The sequence below is a fragment of the Strix uralensis genome, chromosome 6 (assembly GCF_047716275.1).
Source record: "Strix uralensis isolate ZFMK-TIS-50842 chromosome 6, bStrUra1, whole genome shotgun sequence".
NCBI lineage: Eukaryota > Metazoa > Chordata > Aves > Strigiformes > Strigidae > Strix > Strix uralensis.
The window spans coordinates 4335045-4351602 of NC_133977.1; the positions used below are offsets into that span (position 1 = coordinate 4335045).

The window sequence follows — 16558 nt, forward strand, 5'->3', positions numbered from 1 at the left end:
AGTAATTCACTGCAGAGGAAGACGTTTCTTAGGTTTCCAAGAGCACCAATTCCTTAACCTTTATAAAATTAGGGAGAATGAATCACTCGTGACTTTTACATCTTTCTCGAACACAAGTATTTGTTAGATGCTGGCTGCCCAGGGCAGTGCTTTGCCTCAGTTTGACTTAGTTGTAAATGTTTGTAAATTTGCACATAATGTCTCAGCACAATGGAGACTACGTGCATACACGTGGATTTATTGAGAGGGACACTAAACATATTTCAGCCAGAGGAAAGGAAGACGAGGTACTTACCTGTTTTATTGTCCTATACAGTATATATCAGCATCTCATATTTTGTGAACATAAATGCCAGGTTGACTCAAGAGATCTATGGATCAAGTGTTGTTTGTAACCTGCGGTGAACGGTTCAAATTGCATTAAAGTTTCATCTCGGCAGCAAGGCCTTTTGCCATCTTCAGTAACCCTGGTGCACCGGGAGACGCCGGGCACTGTTTGTTTGGAGCACAGGATGAGCACACAACGGCCAAGTAAGAGGGAATAGGATGTTAAGGCTGTATCTGGCAATTGTTCATTTTTAAGGGACAAATGACTGTTTTAGCTTATTTTGTGAGTTTAGCCTGGTTTTGGTGGCATGAGGGAGAAGGTCCCTGTCCCAGCTCCATCCCCTGCAGCCTGAGGAGAGGAGAAAGGGTGCCTTGTCCAGCTGTGTCCCTCGCTGTCACCCCTCTCCTGCATCCAGATGTTTTGGTGCATGCACACAGGATGGGAAGAGGCACCATGGGACGTGCCAGTCCCCCACCTCGCTGGGCTTGGGGACAAGCTCCCCTTTGGGCAGCCCAGGGCACCTCTCCCTGCCCCTTTCCTGCTTCAAGATAGGCAAGGAGGATGCTGTGCTCTGAAGCAGTTCACCACAGTCATCTCCTGCCAGAAACATGTCCAAGCCTGCCTGCTGCCCGGGAGCATCCGACACCTACGCATGTCTCTTAACAGGGTGCAGTTTGCATTTGGTTTTGTTTTACTTCCATGCTTTCCTCCGTGGCTGTTGTTTCTTTCTCCAGAGCTGCTTCTCTCTGCAGCCGATGCATCCCATAGTCAGGGATGACAGGCCGTTAGCGAAGGGGACACCGCTCAGTGTTATTAACGCAGCGGGGTGTTTCCTGAGCACCAGAATACAACAGGTTATTATTGAGATACAACCGCACTTTTCACAGCTGGATCCAAGCGCACAGACGTAGCTACTGCACTGTGGATGACAACAAAGAGCCTTCCTCTCTGCGTCAGCTTGTGGCTGGGGATGCCTCCATCCATCCCTCTCCCTAAGGTTTCAGGCCACGACTCTGCAAGGACAGAGTCACCTGCAAAGGATGGGCTGTTGCTTAACCCTTTGGACCCTCCACACACTTCCACAGTTTACTTTCTCACGGGTAAAGATTGGGAGTTATCATGAACGCAGAAAGCCAAGATGGTGTTTGTTGGGGTCATGCATAGGAGATACGACGGCATTGATTTAATAAAGGCTGAATATGCCACCATTCAAATCAGCGTGACAGTGTTTCACCCTGTGACACATCAGTTTGGCCCAGATGACAGTAAATTCTCTCACATCAATGGAGCTGAGAGATTTTATGATTTCCCATCCTTGCTGACCTTCTTGCACCTCTGGCTAATATTAGTAGCAAAGATAAATATTTAACCTTCCATAAATAAAGCAAATAAATAAATATATCCCAGTTTATAACGTCCCCAGTGTTCAGGAGCTACAGAGGGAACAAGCTACCAAAGCAGAGGAGTGCAAAACCTGAAAACTGAAGAACCTCCTTCTTGGAAAACAAGGATAACTTATTAACAAATGTTTTCATCCCTGATTTAACACTCATCTGAGAAGTCCTTCTCCCTAGATGAGGTAAGAGCTGTCGAAAATGCCGCTGTTGCCACCAGCGGTCAAACTGGTCCCTCTTGTCAGACAGCCATCGCTCAGCTGAGCAGCGGTACCCAACATCTCACTACTTTCACTTTGCCTGGTGAGCGGGGACGAGGGGGAACCATCTACCTGAAGGTGGCCAACGGGGGGAGACACGGGATGAGAAACGCCACCAAAATTTCAGATGGGCTGCTGGGGCGCCGCTCTGACGGCTGTTTCCTATGACTGTCGCCAACCAAATTTTGTGGCTCCACACTGTCGCGTCCTTTTATGATGAAGTTCCCTCAAAGAATAACTTGCTCACTTTAATCATGTTTGCTCGAAGATTTATGGCTTCATGCTTATTCACTGGTGGAGCTTCTCGACACGAAATGTCAGTAAGCCTGTTATAAATCACTCCTGGCATTCCTGCTCTATCTATTATTTGTCCAGGAGTATTTCTACCTGAAAGTGATAAATTCCTGCTATAACTGCTTTACGTGCTTCAGTAATTACATTGAATTACACAGGGATGGTGATGGCTGCGTCTATGGAGGTACCACCTAGAAAACAGCAACCTGTAAAAAGAGTGAGATTGGGCTGAACCCTGAGGTGCTTCTGGATGTGCAGGCTGAGGAAAAAACCACTCTCGAAACCAAAAGTAATGGTGACTAGTGAAATATCGCTTCCAGAGTGATGCTGGTGGATGGGTGTAAGGGAGGAAATTTTAAAAGTCAAGGTGGAAAGGCATTGGCACGGGGCGGGTGCCCTGCCCGGGCGCCAGGCATGAGGGGAGGCGGCCCTCAGCACCACAACACTGCGCCCGCCTGCCCGTTTCGGGTACCTGTTTGTGCTGTGTTAGACATGTTCTTTGTAGAGAAACAGATACTGGAAAGACGTATATAGACACATCGGGTATTTGATCGGTTTGGATGCTACTGAGGGATCTCCCTCCTGAATGTCAGGCGGGCTGGCTGCCAGCCCGCCATTTCCCTCAGCCTCCGCTCCCACCTGGCCCCGCCCCTTCCCGCGCGGCCCCTCCCCCTGTGGCCCCGCGCCGCTCCCGGAGCGCGGGAAGCGCGGCGGCCAGCGCGCCTCCTCCGTAGGCGCATGCGCGCTGGCGGGCGCGCAGCCTCCGGCGCTTGCGTAGTTCGGGCGGGCGCGGAATTTGGAGCAGCGGCGGCGGCGGCGGGGAGCGATGCGGGAAGCGCTGCGCGGTCGCTCGGGCAACCGGCCGGCCCCGGGCGGCCAGCCCCTCACCGTCGCCCCCATGGCGCTGCCCGGCCCGCCCTGGGCCCACACCCGCGCCGCGCTGGGGCGGCTGGAAAAGGCGCTGAGCTGCTCCCGCTGGTAACGGATGCCCCCCTTCCCCTTTCCGCCGCGGCCGTTTTGTCCCGGCTGCCGGCAGGCGAGCGGAGCCGCCGCCGGCGCTGTGCCCGCGTGTGTTAAAATGCCGCGTTTCTCCTTCCTCTGCCCACAGCGCCGGCGTCCTGCGGCAGCCCGTGTCCCTGGGGCGGTGCGAGCACATCTTCTGCCTGTAAGTAGCGCGGGGCGCTGGGCTCGGCCGAGGCCCCCGCCCGCCTTGCTGCCAGCTCGGGAGAGGAGGGGGGGCGGGCGCCGGTGATGCTTCTGGCCGGGGGGCTGAGTGGGAGAGGAAGGCGGGAGCTGCTGTTGTCCTGTAGCTCCGGCTCACCGCTCTAGGGCGGGTGTCTGGCTTGCCAGAGCGAAAGCCAGGCTTTAGGAGTGCTGGTTTAGGCTTCGGGATGTTGGCCAGGTGTAAAGGGAACCCTCAGTCCTGTGGAGGGGGGAGCCCACTCATAGTGGGGTAGGAGGCAAAAGCAACTTCCAGACCTTCTCGTCATCTCTAACTCCTTTTTCCTCCCCTCTAAACAAAAAAGAGCAGTCTGGAAAGGTGCTTCCTGTTCCCAAGGGGGTTTTGTTCTGCTTGAGAGGATTGGGTGCTGCTTGTCATTGCTTTGCCCTTCTGCTGTGCTAATGGCTTTGCTCCTAAAGATCTGCCACCGTAACTTCCTGTAGTCATGTCCATCCGAACACGTTGGGATGAGTACCTCTACTTGCAGCTTGTCAAATGTGAGTGTTTAAAAAAAAAAAAAAAAAGAGTGAAGTCAGAAACATCCTGCTAACAAAGCAGTTCTGAGGAGGTGGTTGTCACTTGGCCTGTCTTAGGATAACTCACTGCATTGTCAGTACTGACAGAGTCTGAAATGTTTGTGCCTCAGAACCTCATGGGGAAGGTGGTGGAACCTTCTGGCTGTCCTGTATGTCACTATACAAACATGGGGAGTTAAAAGGTCAGTCATATAGCTTAAACATTTTCTCTGCACAGCACAGATGTGAGCTGTCTATCAAAATTCTCTGCTTGTGACAGTGGAGAGGATAGACACTTTCTAACCTCTGTGTCTAGGCCAGACTAGATATTCAGCTTTGCCTCTTGGTAATACCATAGTCACTATGTCAATAAAAGCAGAGGAAAACCCTCCCTCACTCCCTCATGGCTATGTATTCCTTCCCTGTCTTCAGCTGCACTTTTCTAATGGGAGCTTAAAGTGTTGAAGGCCTGAAGAGTAAAATCATAGCAAAAGATTTTTTTGCTTTTTGAGGAGTAACTGATTATGGGACAGTACGGATGTATTAAAAGACACTCTGTCCGGACATGTGGTTTCTTTCCCAGCTTTGGCCATTAATTGCTGTAGAAGATTCTGCCGTCTGAAGCAAATTTTTTGTTATTTGTTCTATTTGTACTACCTGTCCATAGAGTACTTGGTAAAATAACCCCCAGAAACTTGTACAAGTCATTTATAAATTTGTTCATATCTATCTAATAAAATGTTTTTTCTCATGTGTAGTGTGGATTGCTGAAGGGTGGCTTAATAAACATAATTGTTGGGCATGTAAGGCCTTGCTTTATTTTGAATACTCCAGTGTTATTCTAGGTGATAGATTTCAAATACTCACTGTTGTTGAAGTATTTTTTTTTAAGAAAAATTTTCAAGGCATCAGAAGATGATGCAGTTTGCATCAATGAGGCTGGAAAGAATAACTAATGGGAGTCTTAAGCACTCATTAGCAGGTCTTTCTTACTCCAGAAAAAGAGTTTATTTGCTGTTATCCAAATTATTGTCACACCTCATCTTTTCTCTTTTATATGCCTGACCTTTTAGTCATCAATTTAATGTGTCCTTTGATGACTGAGTCTTGGGTAGGCTATTTTTTTAAATGAACCTAAGGAAATTTAGATTAATTTGTTTACAAGCAAATGTGGTCAGGCGTGAATTGAATCTGCAGTATACAGACATGAACTGATTCTGATCCATTGCTAAAAACAGACATTTATTAATATACACCGGAAGGAGTGGGGTGAATGGCCAGAGCTGCCTTCTGATATATGAAGTGAAATATGTGAAACTAATGAACTGCAATAATCAAGTCACACATAATGTAACTGGTTCTCCCTCAGCATGGGTTTTATTATGGGCAGGGATATTTATTAAGATCAGTTTCTGTGGTTTTGTCTGAGTATTAGTAACTACTAAGTTACAGTCATTATCCATTAACTATAAAAACCCAGCAGCTAAAAGTAATTAGGAAATGTTGTGGTATAAAAGTCATTCCGCATTTCCTTTGCACAACCTTTAACAGACATGGGAGACCTGAGGCCAACTTTCCTAGAGAACGAGGCCTGGTCAGTTCTTGTCTTTGCACCAAGTGATTTGTCAATGTCGTCTAGAATATGTCAGAACCAAGAGTTGTACTGCAGTCTCCTGATCATAGCGGTGTCTTAAACGTGAGGTCCTTTGCCTGCTCAGAGCAGGCTGTTTAAAGCACAAAACACACCTAGCAGCAATTTTACATACCAAATTTCCTGTCTTGGGATTAACTGAAGGCATGATATGTGTGTGGTGTTTGAGGGAGAGATGCCAGTGCAGAGAACAGATCTGAAAATAACTCTCCTCTTAAGGAAAGTGGTGGTAGTTACAATTCTGGTATTGTTAACTACTAGTTTTGGGGTGTATGACTGTCAGCTTCCAAGTCGATTATATGTTTAGATGCATAGACTTTGATCTTCCTCTTCAGGTAGCAGTGCCTTGATGTTACTTCCATTCAGTTCCTCTGCATGTTTAACATGATCTGCTCACATTTAATTTTATACGTTTGGCTAGAATTGTGCATGCTATGTGCTGGTAAGGTAATGGAAACTTTTGAAATTAATTCAGTCTTGGGTATGTGAAATTATAACCGATATTTAACGGGATAGATTGGAGCTGAGATGTAACAATGGCCCTTGAATGTTGCAGTTCAGATGGCAAATCATAAGGTCCTCTCACCGGACTAATCAAATGAATAAAAAGTTTTAGGCTCATATGGGGAGAGTAGTGTTACTAAGAAGCTACAAGTGTTAAATGACCTTTACTGAGTAAATCTGTTTCCCCATCCGCTCTGCCCTGATCATCTGACATAAATGCTCTGGAAGAGAAGAGTGACTCGAAACACCTGCAGATCCTTGTGGGACTTCTTATAGAAAAATGCTCAGACAGGGGAAACTTCACAATATCAAGAAAACTTTTAAGTAGGATAAAGTAGAAATGATAGTTGCTATGGGTTGGCTTTCTGTCACTCGTTTAAAAATAGAAGGCTGCAGAAGAATAGCCCTACCTTTAGCTGAGGTGTAAAAGAATGTGTAGCTTTAACTGTTTGAGCCTAATTGTTACCTGGAGACAAACAGCAGTGGAGCTTTAGCGTACCTTGAAAATTTGGATCAGTTTGTGAGTCTGTGGGAGTCACAAGATAACATGTCTTTCCTGACAGTATGCTGACAAGGCTCTGGACTTGGCTTGCTTAATTGTGGCTTGTCGTGATAAATATGTCCTCTCCTGCATTTGTGACTAACTCATACAGGCTTTACAACAGTGGTTTGTCAATGCTAAAATAAGAGATTCTTGCTGAGCGTTTGGCTGTGAAAAGGTTGATAGCGAGTACAGTAGATAACTTATGCTGGATAATGGATTTTTACATTTGACTTTCAGATCTTGCGTGGGTGACTGTGTTGGCACAGAATGCCCAGTGTGCCACATGCCAGCCTGGGTGAAAGATGCACAGATAAACCGGCAACTAGATAACATGATTCAGCTTTGCAGCAAACTGCGGCGTCTGCTGGGTGCGGACACCTCAGGTAAGAGCAAGCCTGGGTCTCTGACAGCCATTGAATCCAGACTGCTCTGTCTCATTTCACGGGCTTTATAGAGAATGAGCAGTGCAGCCCTGTTTAAGATTCTGAAAGGCTGTTCCGAATCATGTTTGGAAAATTTGATTTGAAGAGAACTGTCTGTATGGATTGCTCGTTCTTTGAATCTGTTTTACTAAGAAATCTGCATGAGCAGGTTAGTCCATAATTCATTAGAATCTGTCTTCCAAAATTAGACGAAAGTGGGATAGATTCCCAAGTCACATGGCAGTTAGTTGCACAAAGCAGGGGCACAAGTTGTCATATCTTGTGCTCTTAGGGCAGCACAAAGGTGTAATGTCCTGCAGCATACACTTCTTTAGGGGAGCCCTGTTAAAGGATTAATGCATGTACTTTCTTGCCTCTTGTGTATTTGTGCACCGAGATGTGTGTGCTGTCCCAGTAATATTCAGTTTTTGCACATGGAAAAAATTATCTGTGTTCCTCGCCTAAAAGGGGAAGGAGGCAAGTCTTCAGTCATTTATTTTCTGGTCCCTAACAATCAGCTAGTCAGCTACAATGGAATTTTGTCGTTGCTGACTGTGCTAGAAGATGCAGAGATCATACTCTGGGAATTCATCTCTTTATCAAATTTTAGGCTGATTGTCAAAGTAGGAAGAAATGAAATGAAATAAGCGTAGGTGAATGTATGTCTCTTCTGCAAGCTCAGAGAGGAGCATTTTATGTAATACCTAGTTTTAGAAAACATTAATTTAGCTGTCAGATACAGAAAAGGTAATTCTTCCTTCATTGTTGCTTCCTAATATGTTTGTCTGAATTAAAGATTCTTTTTCTAAGTCTAATTCCATCAGCATCTTCATGTTAATTTATGGGGTAGCTCTTTATTGACATCAAAATGCATTTAGGTGAGGAGGCTGGAAGCCTGTGTCCAACTGTAAAGGAATATGTTTTATATAGATAGAAAATTCTATGGTGATTAAATCTTCTGGAGCATAGAAAATGTAGATGATGGATAAATAGGATTTCAGGGAAACATTTTAAGTGGTGAAGGCTTTTAAAACATAGTTGAAAGAGAATCTCTGAGAGGAGTTATTTGTGATTCTATAAATATAGCATTTAAAATATAACATGGTAGTATTATTGATACTGTGTAGATGTTTTGGAGAACTCTTACAGGTGGATTAACTCTTAAAAATTGGTTTGATGTTTAACTGTAATAGAAATGGAATAATACATTTAATCCCATAGTTCTTCTAAAATAAAGTTTGCATGATGTGGCTAAACCACACAACAAAATGAGGTTCTTTTTATTGTTTCTTGTTCTGATTTAAAAGCAGACACCAAAATTAAAGTTTCCAAGAGTGTTTTATTTGGAGCTAAAGTTATGACTGATTCGGGAGCTTACTTTCCGTGACTTGTAATCTTTGCAGTGAACTAAGGATTAATGGCCTTTTGGATGTTTCATACTGAGGTTAAGGGGAAAAACTTCCTGAGTTGGTGGTAGTTCACTGTCAGGAATGGTTTGGATACATAAATAAATGAGCGCACATCTAACAACAGCCAATTATGTGTTGTAGTATGACAAATTACAGGATGAGGTAGCTTTAGAGATTTTGAGAGCAAATCCTTTAGGATGTTTTGTCATTCATCTCTGGCAAATCTTTCACCTCCCGTAGATGCATGTCTTGAACTTAATGTATACAAACTGAAATATGTTTGAGTTTAGAGAATCAGGGCCTCTTGTTAGAGTGTTGCTTTCATGTTCTTACGGCACTACTTTACCACATCCCCGTCAACAATATTTTCTTATCTTTTTTGTTAGAAGGTCAGAAATTGTATTTTATGTTCCACTAAAGGAAACAGACAGAAAAGTCAGTCTTTCTGTGGAGGAAAGGAAGAGCAGCAGTTGAAAAAGGAAACTTTCCATATATTTGTTTTGTATGACTTCTGCATATTTGTTTTATATGCCTTGTTTTGAGACAATTGTGGCTTGTCTCAAGGCTTCTGTTTGAGATCCTTGTTGACACTGCAGTTTCTAATGCAAATGCATCATACTACCCATTTTTAAATCTACGACAGGCCTAGCAAACACAGTAAGCTACGTGTGATGTCTTTAAAGACGACGGACTACTGTGACTGAAAAGGATAGGGTTAAGCTCACGTGTTGAATAATTCAAGTATAAAAATCTCTGTACTCCCAGGTTCCACAGCACTCCACTGGGATAAGGATAGCTTTTTGCTGAACTGTGTGTGTGTTCTAAGAAGCAACAGCAAGTAATTCAGGAAAGACTGCACAAAATGGCGAATGCTTTCCTCTGAAATTGAAGTGAAGCACAGCAAATGGCATTGCAGAATAGTACTGGGGCCACTGAAGGACAATTGGTGAGCAACAAACCTGACACTGGCTAGAAAATGCAAACTATAGGTAGCAACTGGTGAGTCTCAAAGTTAATCCACTTGTTAGACATGTTACAGCCTTAGTCTGTGGCAAGGTGAGGAGAGCTGTCTGACCTTTTCACTGCCTGGCGTTGCACCTTTACGAGGAAGCTATCTGGCTGACAGACTTCATAGATGGGATGTCTGCACCTCAAAATCTTTAGCTCTAGTGTTGCAGAGTCCAAGACATCTTAAGAATTGGAGTTGGTGGGATGATGGGCTTCATAAGTGGGTCATCAGTAAGAACTTGTTGAATCATGGACATAGTGTATGTAGTATACTAGAGATGAAGAAGGTTGATTTACAGTAATGATTTTGAAAGTGAATTTCTAAACACTTCAGCATATTTTTCTGTGTGATACTCTTTAAAAAGAAGAGATTGTCATAAATTTTCACAAGCATTTATGGATGATTTTTACCTCATTCTTTGTAAAATAATCTGCTTCGCTCTAACACAGTCAAATGGAAAGCCTTCCTCCCCCCTTCTCATACAGAGCTAGACCTTGCAGGTGTTGGTCAAAGCATCATAAGCTCATGCTGATGCTGGTGGACAGTAGGAGAGATTAACTTTTGGTTAGCCTTTGTAGTATCATAATTTAGTTTCACATTTACTGATGTGGAGGGAAAGACGTTGAACTGTTGTAACAGATTACATTGCATTTCATGCACGCTATGACATTTTTCATAATAGCTAAAGATGAGTTTTTGAATAGCTGGAATTTTTCCCTTTTTCCCCCTGTGTTGAATACTTAACTTGCAAAATAATCATTCTTCAGTGAAGGCACTAATGTTGCACAGATGGTACCAAAGCACTTCCCTTTGATTTTTAATAAGGGACTAGTTTGTCAAAGAGATTTCTCAACTTCTGTTCTGAAACCCATAATAGAGAATAATTTGAAAGGCACACAATGTGCATCATTATATTCCTTTGATGCAGATTAATGATAGCTAAACCACATTTTCTAATTGCTCCTTTTTTCCTGCTCTAGCCTGTTATTGCACTACAGCAGAACTTGGAGATGTAGCGCTCTAGTTGCAAGGCACTGCGTATCTCCTAATGTTTTCGTCTGCTCTCAACCGTTTTAAGAAATTCAACTCTATTAAATGTCGCCATTAAGAAACTTGTGCTTATTGTGTGCAAATAAGTCTACTTTAGAAAGAATTCAGTTAATATATTTATGTATATGAATGTTTCGTTTAATGGGTAATGGAGAGTAAATTTACAGCATTTATTATCAGCTGATTCTAATACTGTTATTGTGGATAGTCTTTACACTATTGCAGTTGCTTAAAATCTAGAATTAGTAAGGCATGCTTTACTGATTTTTTTTTTTTTTTACCTTTCTCAGTGCATCTCAAAATTTTGGGAGGATACTTCTTAGGTATTGAGAAGACAAATCTTAATCATATATAGTAATTTTTTCATTCCTGTTGAGACGCAAGCTCTGGCTTCCAACTTGGAGACAGCAAAGAACTCCTTTGGATCGATTTTACTATGAGCAATTTTCTCTGAAGGTAGTTTAACTGTATGCACTTAGCTACCAGATAATAACCTCTTTATATAAGTTAACACTTACATATTAAACCATAAGAACTTCCTTTCATTTTCTTAGCACTGTGTCTCTTTTTCTCTCTCTCTCTCCCTCTCACAGCTCTGGGTCCATCAAAGGATTAGATTTTCAGGGTGGGTTGGCCATTTGTCCTTATTACTTCTACTCCCTACCTTGTATGCTTTGGAAACAGAGGAAAGGGGCAGCAGAGTCTAAGAATAATCTTTTTTGCAGATGCTACACAGAACTGTTCAGGCAGAGTTGATGTTAGCTACAGAGTATTCTGAAGGATAGAGTTACTGAGGAATGGCTGAGAGACAACACACACCTGGGCAGAAATTGCAGTTTTTTCCCCAGCAGGCTGTGGGGATGCCCTGGGTGTGCACGGCTGGCATCTCGATGTGACTGATCTGTTTCACAGGATGTGTGGCGTTTTAATCATGTTCCATCAGGGCCTCCTTGTTCTAAAATGTGCAACATACTCTTTTACACCTAAAGGAGTTGCATGTGAGAAAAAATAATCCTGGGAAAGTATTTATTTGGTGTATTTTCAGCAGGTTTGTAATAACCGACTAGTAAGTCCCTGCTGAGCAACCAATAATGAGCAGATCAGTTTAAGAACCCCTGTGGTTGATTTTTCACAAGCTTTCTTGCTGCCAGAAGTGGTATATACATAGCTTCCAGTGTAAATACTTAATTGTGTTATGCTGGTTTAGATCGTACTTCTGAAGGACAGTGCCTTTGATTGAGTTTGTCACTTGGACTTTAAAGTCTTACTGTGCTATACACATCAAAAAGAATTCTGGCCATCACAAAATTGTTGCACAAATTACTTTTGCAAGCTGATTTTATTCTTGCTCTTTACTTGGAGATGACTGATAGTTCTAGCAAGGTAAATATTTTAGAAGGAAATCTGCTAGTTGTGTAAACAGTGAAGGCGAAACAAGTAAATAGTAACTGTGGTTTATATTTTGCATCTGTTTGCAATCAAGCTCTTCCTTTTTTTAGATGTTATAGTCAGAATGAAATTGGATATGATAACTTTCTGAAGGCTAGCTAGTTATGAGATTTCAGTCTCAATTTCAGTGCTTTTTTTTCCTGTTTGCACCAAGTCCAGCCCTACAGAAAAAAATAGCTGCAGTTCTGTACTTGATGATTATCTTCAGATACCTACGTGATTGATTAGCTAGCCTCAAGCTGTATCCTTAAAGACACTTTTTGGTCTGATGCCTTACATACTCCTCTAGCTAAATCTCCTAATATCTAGCATATTTTAATTCAAGGGGTAAGTAGGGTAGTTTAAATCAAGATTGAGGAAACATTTAACCTTGAAACATTGCTTTAAAGGAAAACAGCAAATGTCTATTTTGGTGTTGGAATTACTGGCTGTACAGTTCTGTTTTAAGTGAAATTTCAAACATATTTTTTTGTGGCTAAGGGATTCGGTCTAGTTTGTCTGCTATCTATGAATTTATCATAGCTTGCTGTGGAAAGGAGGCTATATGGTTACTAACACCAAAAATAGAAGAGAACGTATGGAGAAGTCAAATTATCTGTAGCAAGTTAATGCACTGAAGTGAAAGTAATACACTGTTGCAGTGAGTGTCTGTCGCTTCTAATAATTGAGACTTTGCATGGTTTATTTCAAGAATGTTTAAACAAAACCACTAATCTTGGTCTTAGTTCTGTTTAAAAATAATAGTAACAATACCCTACTTTGCCTCACTAGGCAAAATGAATATTTGTTTTGTGATTGATTGCTATAAATCACCAAGATTTTTGTGAATGTGAACCTCCCTGAGATTGGAGGCAACAGAAAGAGTTGTGCATTTACTGTGGAGGGCTTGTCCAAGTAACCTAAAATAACTTAGGTTTCCAAGAAGGAATCTGTAAAAAAAATCTGTTATAGTTCTTTTGAACTGACAGAGTTGCTGTTAAATTAAATTAGTGTCCAACTTAGAGGTCGCTTTATGCTACTTAATTTATTTTTAGGCCATTGAGGACACCATTTATAGCCCTTGTTCTCAACTGTTACTTCATGAACTGGGAGTACAGGATATTCCTGTCACTTTGGTTATTGATTTGTAACTTGCTGTGCTGTGTGACTTATAAAATTGCTCCACCGCATATTTTTAAAGAAATGTTTGAGATAATCAAAATATTTAGCTTGCTTGGAATCGTTTACTACCAAGGGGTAAAGGATCAAATGACAGGAGTCAACTACTTACATATTTTCTATATATTCCTCTGATTGATCTGCTCTATCTGTGGAATCAGGAATGTTCAACATTCTTATAAGGATGTTATTTTTGCTTGCTTGCAGTTATTCTTCCTGTTCATCTTCAGATGAACTGTAATATCTTTTTAGAAAATTGTTTCTGTGCTCTTTTGTATATGCACAGACTACTTTGTTAAACATATTTGCAAGGAAAACTCCGTGGGGAACCAGCTTCTCTCTCTAATCTGGTCAGAAATCTGTGCACGTGCTGCATTGTGAACTCAGACTACTGAGGAAACTTTTCTAGCAGGGTGCTCACATGCCTAGTGGATACGCTGGGATCCCTGAACTCCAGAGTGGCCTGTGACCTTGCCAGTTGTTTTAAAGCCATTATATGTGTCTCTTCAGAAGAAATGAAGGCACACGTAGGTTGTATTTAGTAACATTTCATCAGTTATTACAGTTGTTATTCTGATCTTTTTTCTTTGCAATGTTCTACTGAAGAGTACTCTATAAATTGTTTTTCCTCTTCCCTGATGCACTTAGATTCAACAGAAGATGCCTTCACACCAACTGACTCGGACTTTGGAAAAAAGAATAAAAAGGAACAGATAAAAATGTGGTTCAGCCCAAGAAGTAGGAGGATTCGATGCGTCCTGAACAGGAGTCAGCCTGAGACTAAAAGCGATGACCTTTGTCAAGACACATCTTCAATTTATGATTTCCTTCCTTCCCCTCCTCATGAAAAGCCCTCCAAGGTGACAAAAAAGCCAACACAGACACAGAGTAAGAAGATCAAGAAGAAACGTCTAGCAGACATTAACAAAGTGTGGTGCTTAGAGAAGCCGGAGCAGGAAGAAGGAGTTGAGAAGGCTCCCAAGGAAAAGTGTGTGACCATCTGCAGTCAACCAGTAGTCCTGTGCAGTCCAGAACCAAATAGCCCTGAAGAGACACTTCAACAGGAGTCTATAAAGGAAGCTGACTCCAGCAAAAATACAGAAAATGTGGAGATATCACCACAGGTAAAATCCTTGGAGAAGAAGAATAACAGTGAGGTTGCATGCCCTGCACAAGTCAAAAAGGGAACAAATTGTACTACAGAGACAGCCCTGTCGATAGAAAATGAAACTACACCTTTGAAACGTGGACGGGAGCAATCCAGACTTCCAGTTACTTCTCAGTCTAAAAGACCAAGAAGAACTGAGAGAAGCAGTATTGAGAAATCAGCCAGGCAGGCAGATGGCTTCAAGGAGTTACCTCAGAGTTGCCCCATCTCCCCAGCAACTGAACACAAGACACCAGTTCAGATTTCTTCCTCTGTACTGGAACTCACTGACACGGTAATGAAGACAAGAAGTTCTGCAGTCTTTCAAGCAGTAAATAGTCCTTCACTTTCAAAATGTCCCTCTACCCCATCTACTTCCAAGACCTGTGATCAAGTAGGAATACCGCACAGTCCTTCCGTGTTGAAGTCCCCTGGTGCTAACACAATTGCCAGAAGAAATTACAAGGGAGAGACTTTGCTCCATGTTGCTTCCATCAAGGTAGGACCGTCATCTTCTAGGTCAACCTTAAACAGAGGTTTACAAAGACAATGTTGTATTAAAAATATCCCGGAAACCAGTTATTTCAATGCATCCTATTTCTGTGGGGGAAATCTCATCCTGTGGTTTTTTACTTCTAGGTTTATTAGAGAGTTTCCAACCTGATTCTCTGATTTTGTAAAGCAATTACTATTGGAATGATCAAAGATGGTTATACTTGAGAAACTAAATGTACTACAGTGTCAGTTATACCTGTGAGTTCTAGGAAGTGATGAGCATTCAAATGTTTTGCCCTTACGTACCAGAAAGCTGTCTCTGTGATTTGTCATAAGGAGTTTAGCTAAGTGTTTCAGACATCACTGAGTGATCTTGATCAGTTTAACTTGACCTGGTAACTCAGCCAGGACAAGATCTGAATTATCTACATGAAGGTAACTCTATGCAATCTTAATTGAGGTTAACTATTTCATGATCTTGCATTTGACCCTGGGATTCCCATGCTGAGCCCTGTGCTCTGAACATGCTGTTCTCACCGGTAGTGGAGAAGGGAGAATTAGGACAGAGTTGGGATGGTCTCAGTAGACTTCACTTTTATGTAGGATCAATGTTATTCTTGGAGTGACAGCTGTCACTCATTTTGCTGTTGTTATCTTAGCCAGTTCCTGCTGTGGTAGAACTTCATGGCTTTGCTTTTTCTTTCCCTGTTACTATGTAAAAGCCACATGCAGGTGAGGTAAGTTGAGTGCTTCCAGTCAAACTCATCAGATGCACTAATATGGCAGCTCTCTTCTGAGAGGTCATTTCAAAGAGTTTGTAGTCTGGCAGTTTAAATGTACTTTGTGCTAAATCAAAATATAGAAATACTGTGTGGTTAACAAACTGCCTATATTGGTAGAATTGGTTCACCTGCCAGCATCCTGGCATTTATTCAGCACTTCTGTTTGTTGAGATGAAGACTGTTCTGGATAAGTAACTTTGTCCTCTTTCAAAGGCATTCTAATAAGCCACTCCTGCTGCATGAGACCTTTTTAAATGGAAGTGGCAGGTGAGCTGAGTTGACTTCAGATATCTTGATGCTATTAATATGGAATTAGGGAGGGGAAGATCAAACATTGTCCTCACAGGACTCAAGAGCTTTAAAGGATAGATTTCTTGTTACCTTGTCATAAGTCCTATATATTCCTCTTTATTAAAGCACTGTTTACAAATTATCCTTCCATGATTTTCTGCGAGTTTGTAAGGAATACTATTACGACTGACTGATTCTAAAAAAATTGATCTACCTTGACAAATTTTCACACAGGTGTGGTTTCCAGCAATATGTCTGATATTTATTGTGAGATTCAGAGTAAGCAGTGATACGCCAATAATGTGGTTTTTCATTGCAAAGAACTTTGAAGATAAATGAGTAAAAATTGAACAATTGATGCTATAGACAAAAAGAATAAACAAGTTTTGGCTATCCAAGGTTAGTAGCGTGGCTGGCACTGCTTGTTGGCATTGGTACAGCCTTCTCTGAGAAAGAGATAGAGCTATTTCAGTGGGCTGGAGAGCTGACCTCCAGCTGTAGTGTAGGCGGTGGGGTGGGCATACACATGAATGCTTTTCTCAGTCCTCTGTGTGAATTCATTTTGGTGCCGTCTTTTAATGTTTATAATTATTGAGCTAAAATGGGAAGTTGCTTCTGTTCCTCATTAGTTCTG

At 42.1% G+C, this 16558-nt stretch overlaps 1 protein-coding gene across 2 annotated transcripts in view; it reads left to right on the forward strand.

The window, feature by feature from the left end:
• Window positions 1–3102: 3102 nt before the first annotated feature.
• BARD1 (BRCA1 associated RING domain 1) overlaps window positions 3103–16558 on the forward strand; it is a 44569-nt gene continuing 31113 nt past the window's right edge. For both annotated transcript variants that reach the window (XM_074872573.1, XM_074872574.1), the window contains exons 1-4: window positions 3103–3254; window positions 3385–3441; window positions 6950–7095; window positions 13858–14855. In XM_074872573.1, coding sequence (XP_074728674.1) covers window positions 3103–3254; window positions 3385–3441; window positions 6950–7095; window positions 13858–14855 — 1353 coding nt within the window. The remainder of the gene's footprint in view (window positions 3255–3384; window positions 3442–6949; window positions 7096–13857; window positions 14856–16558) is intronic.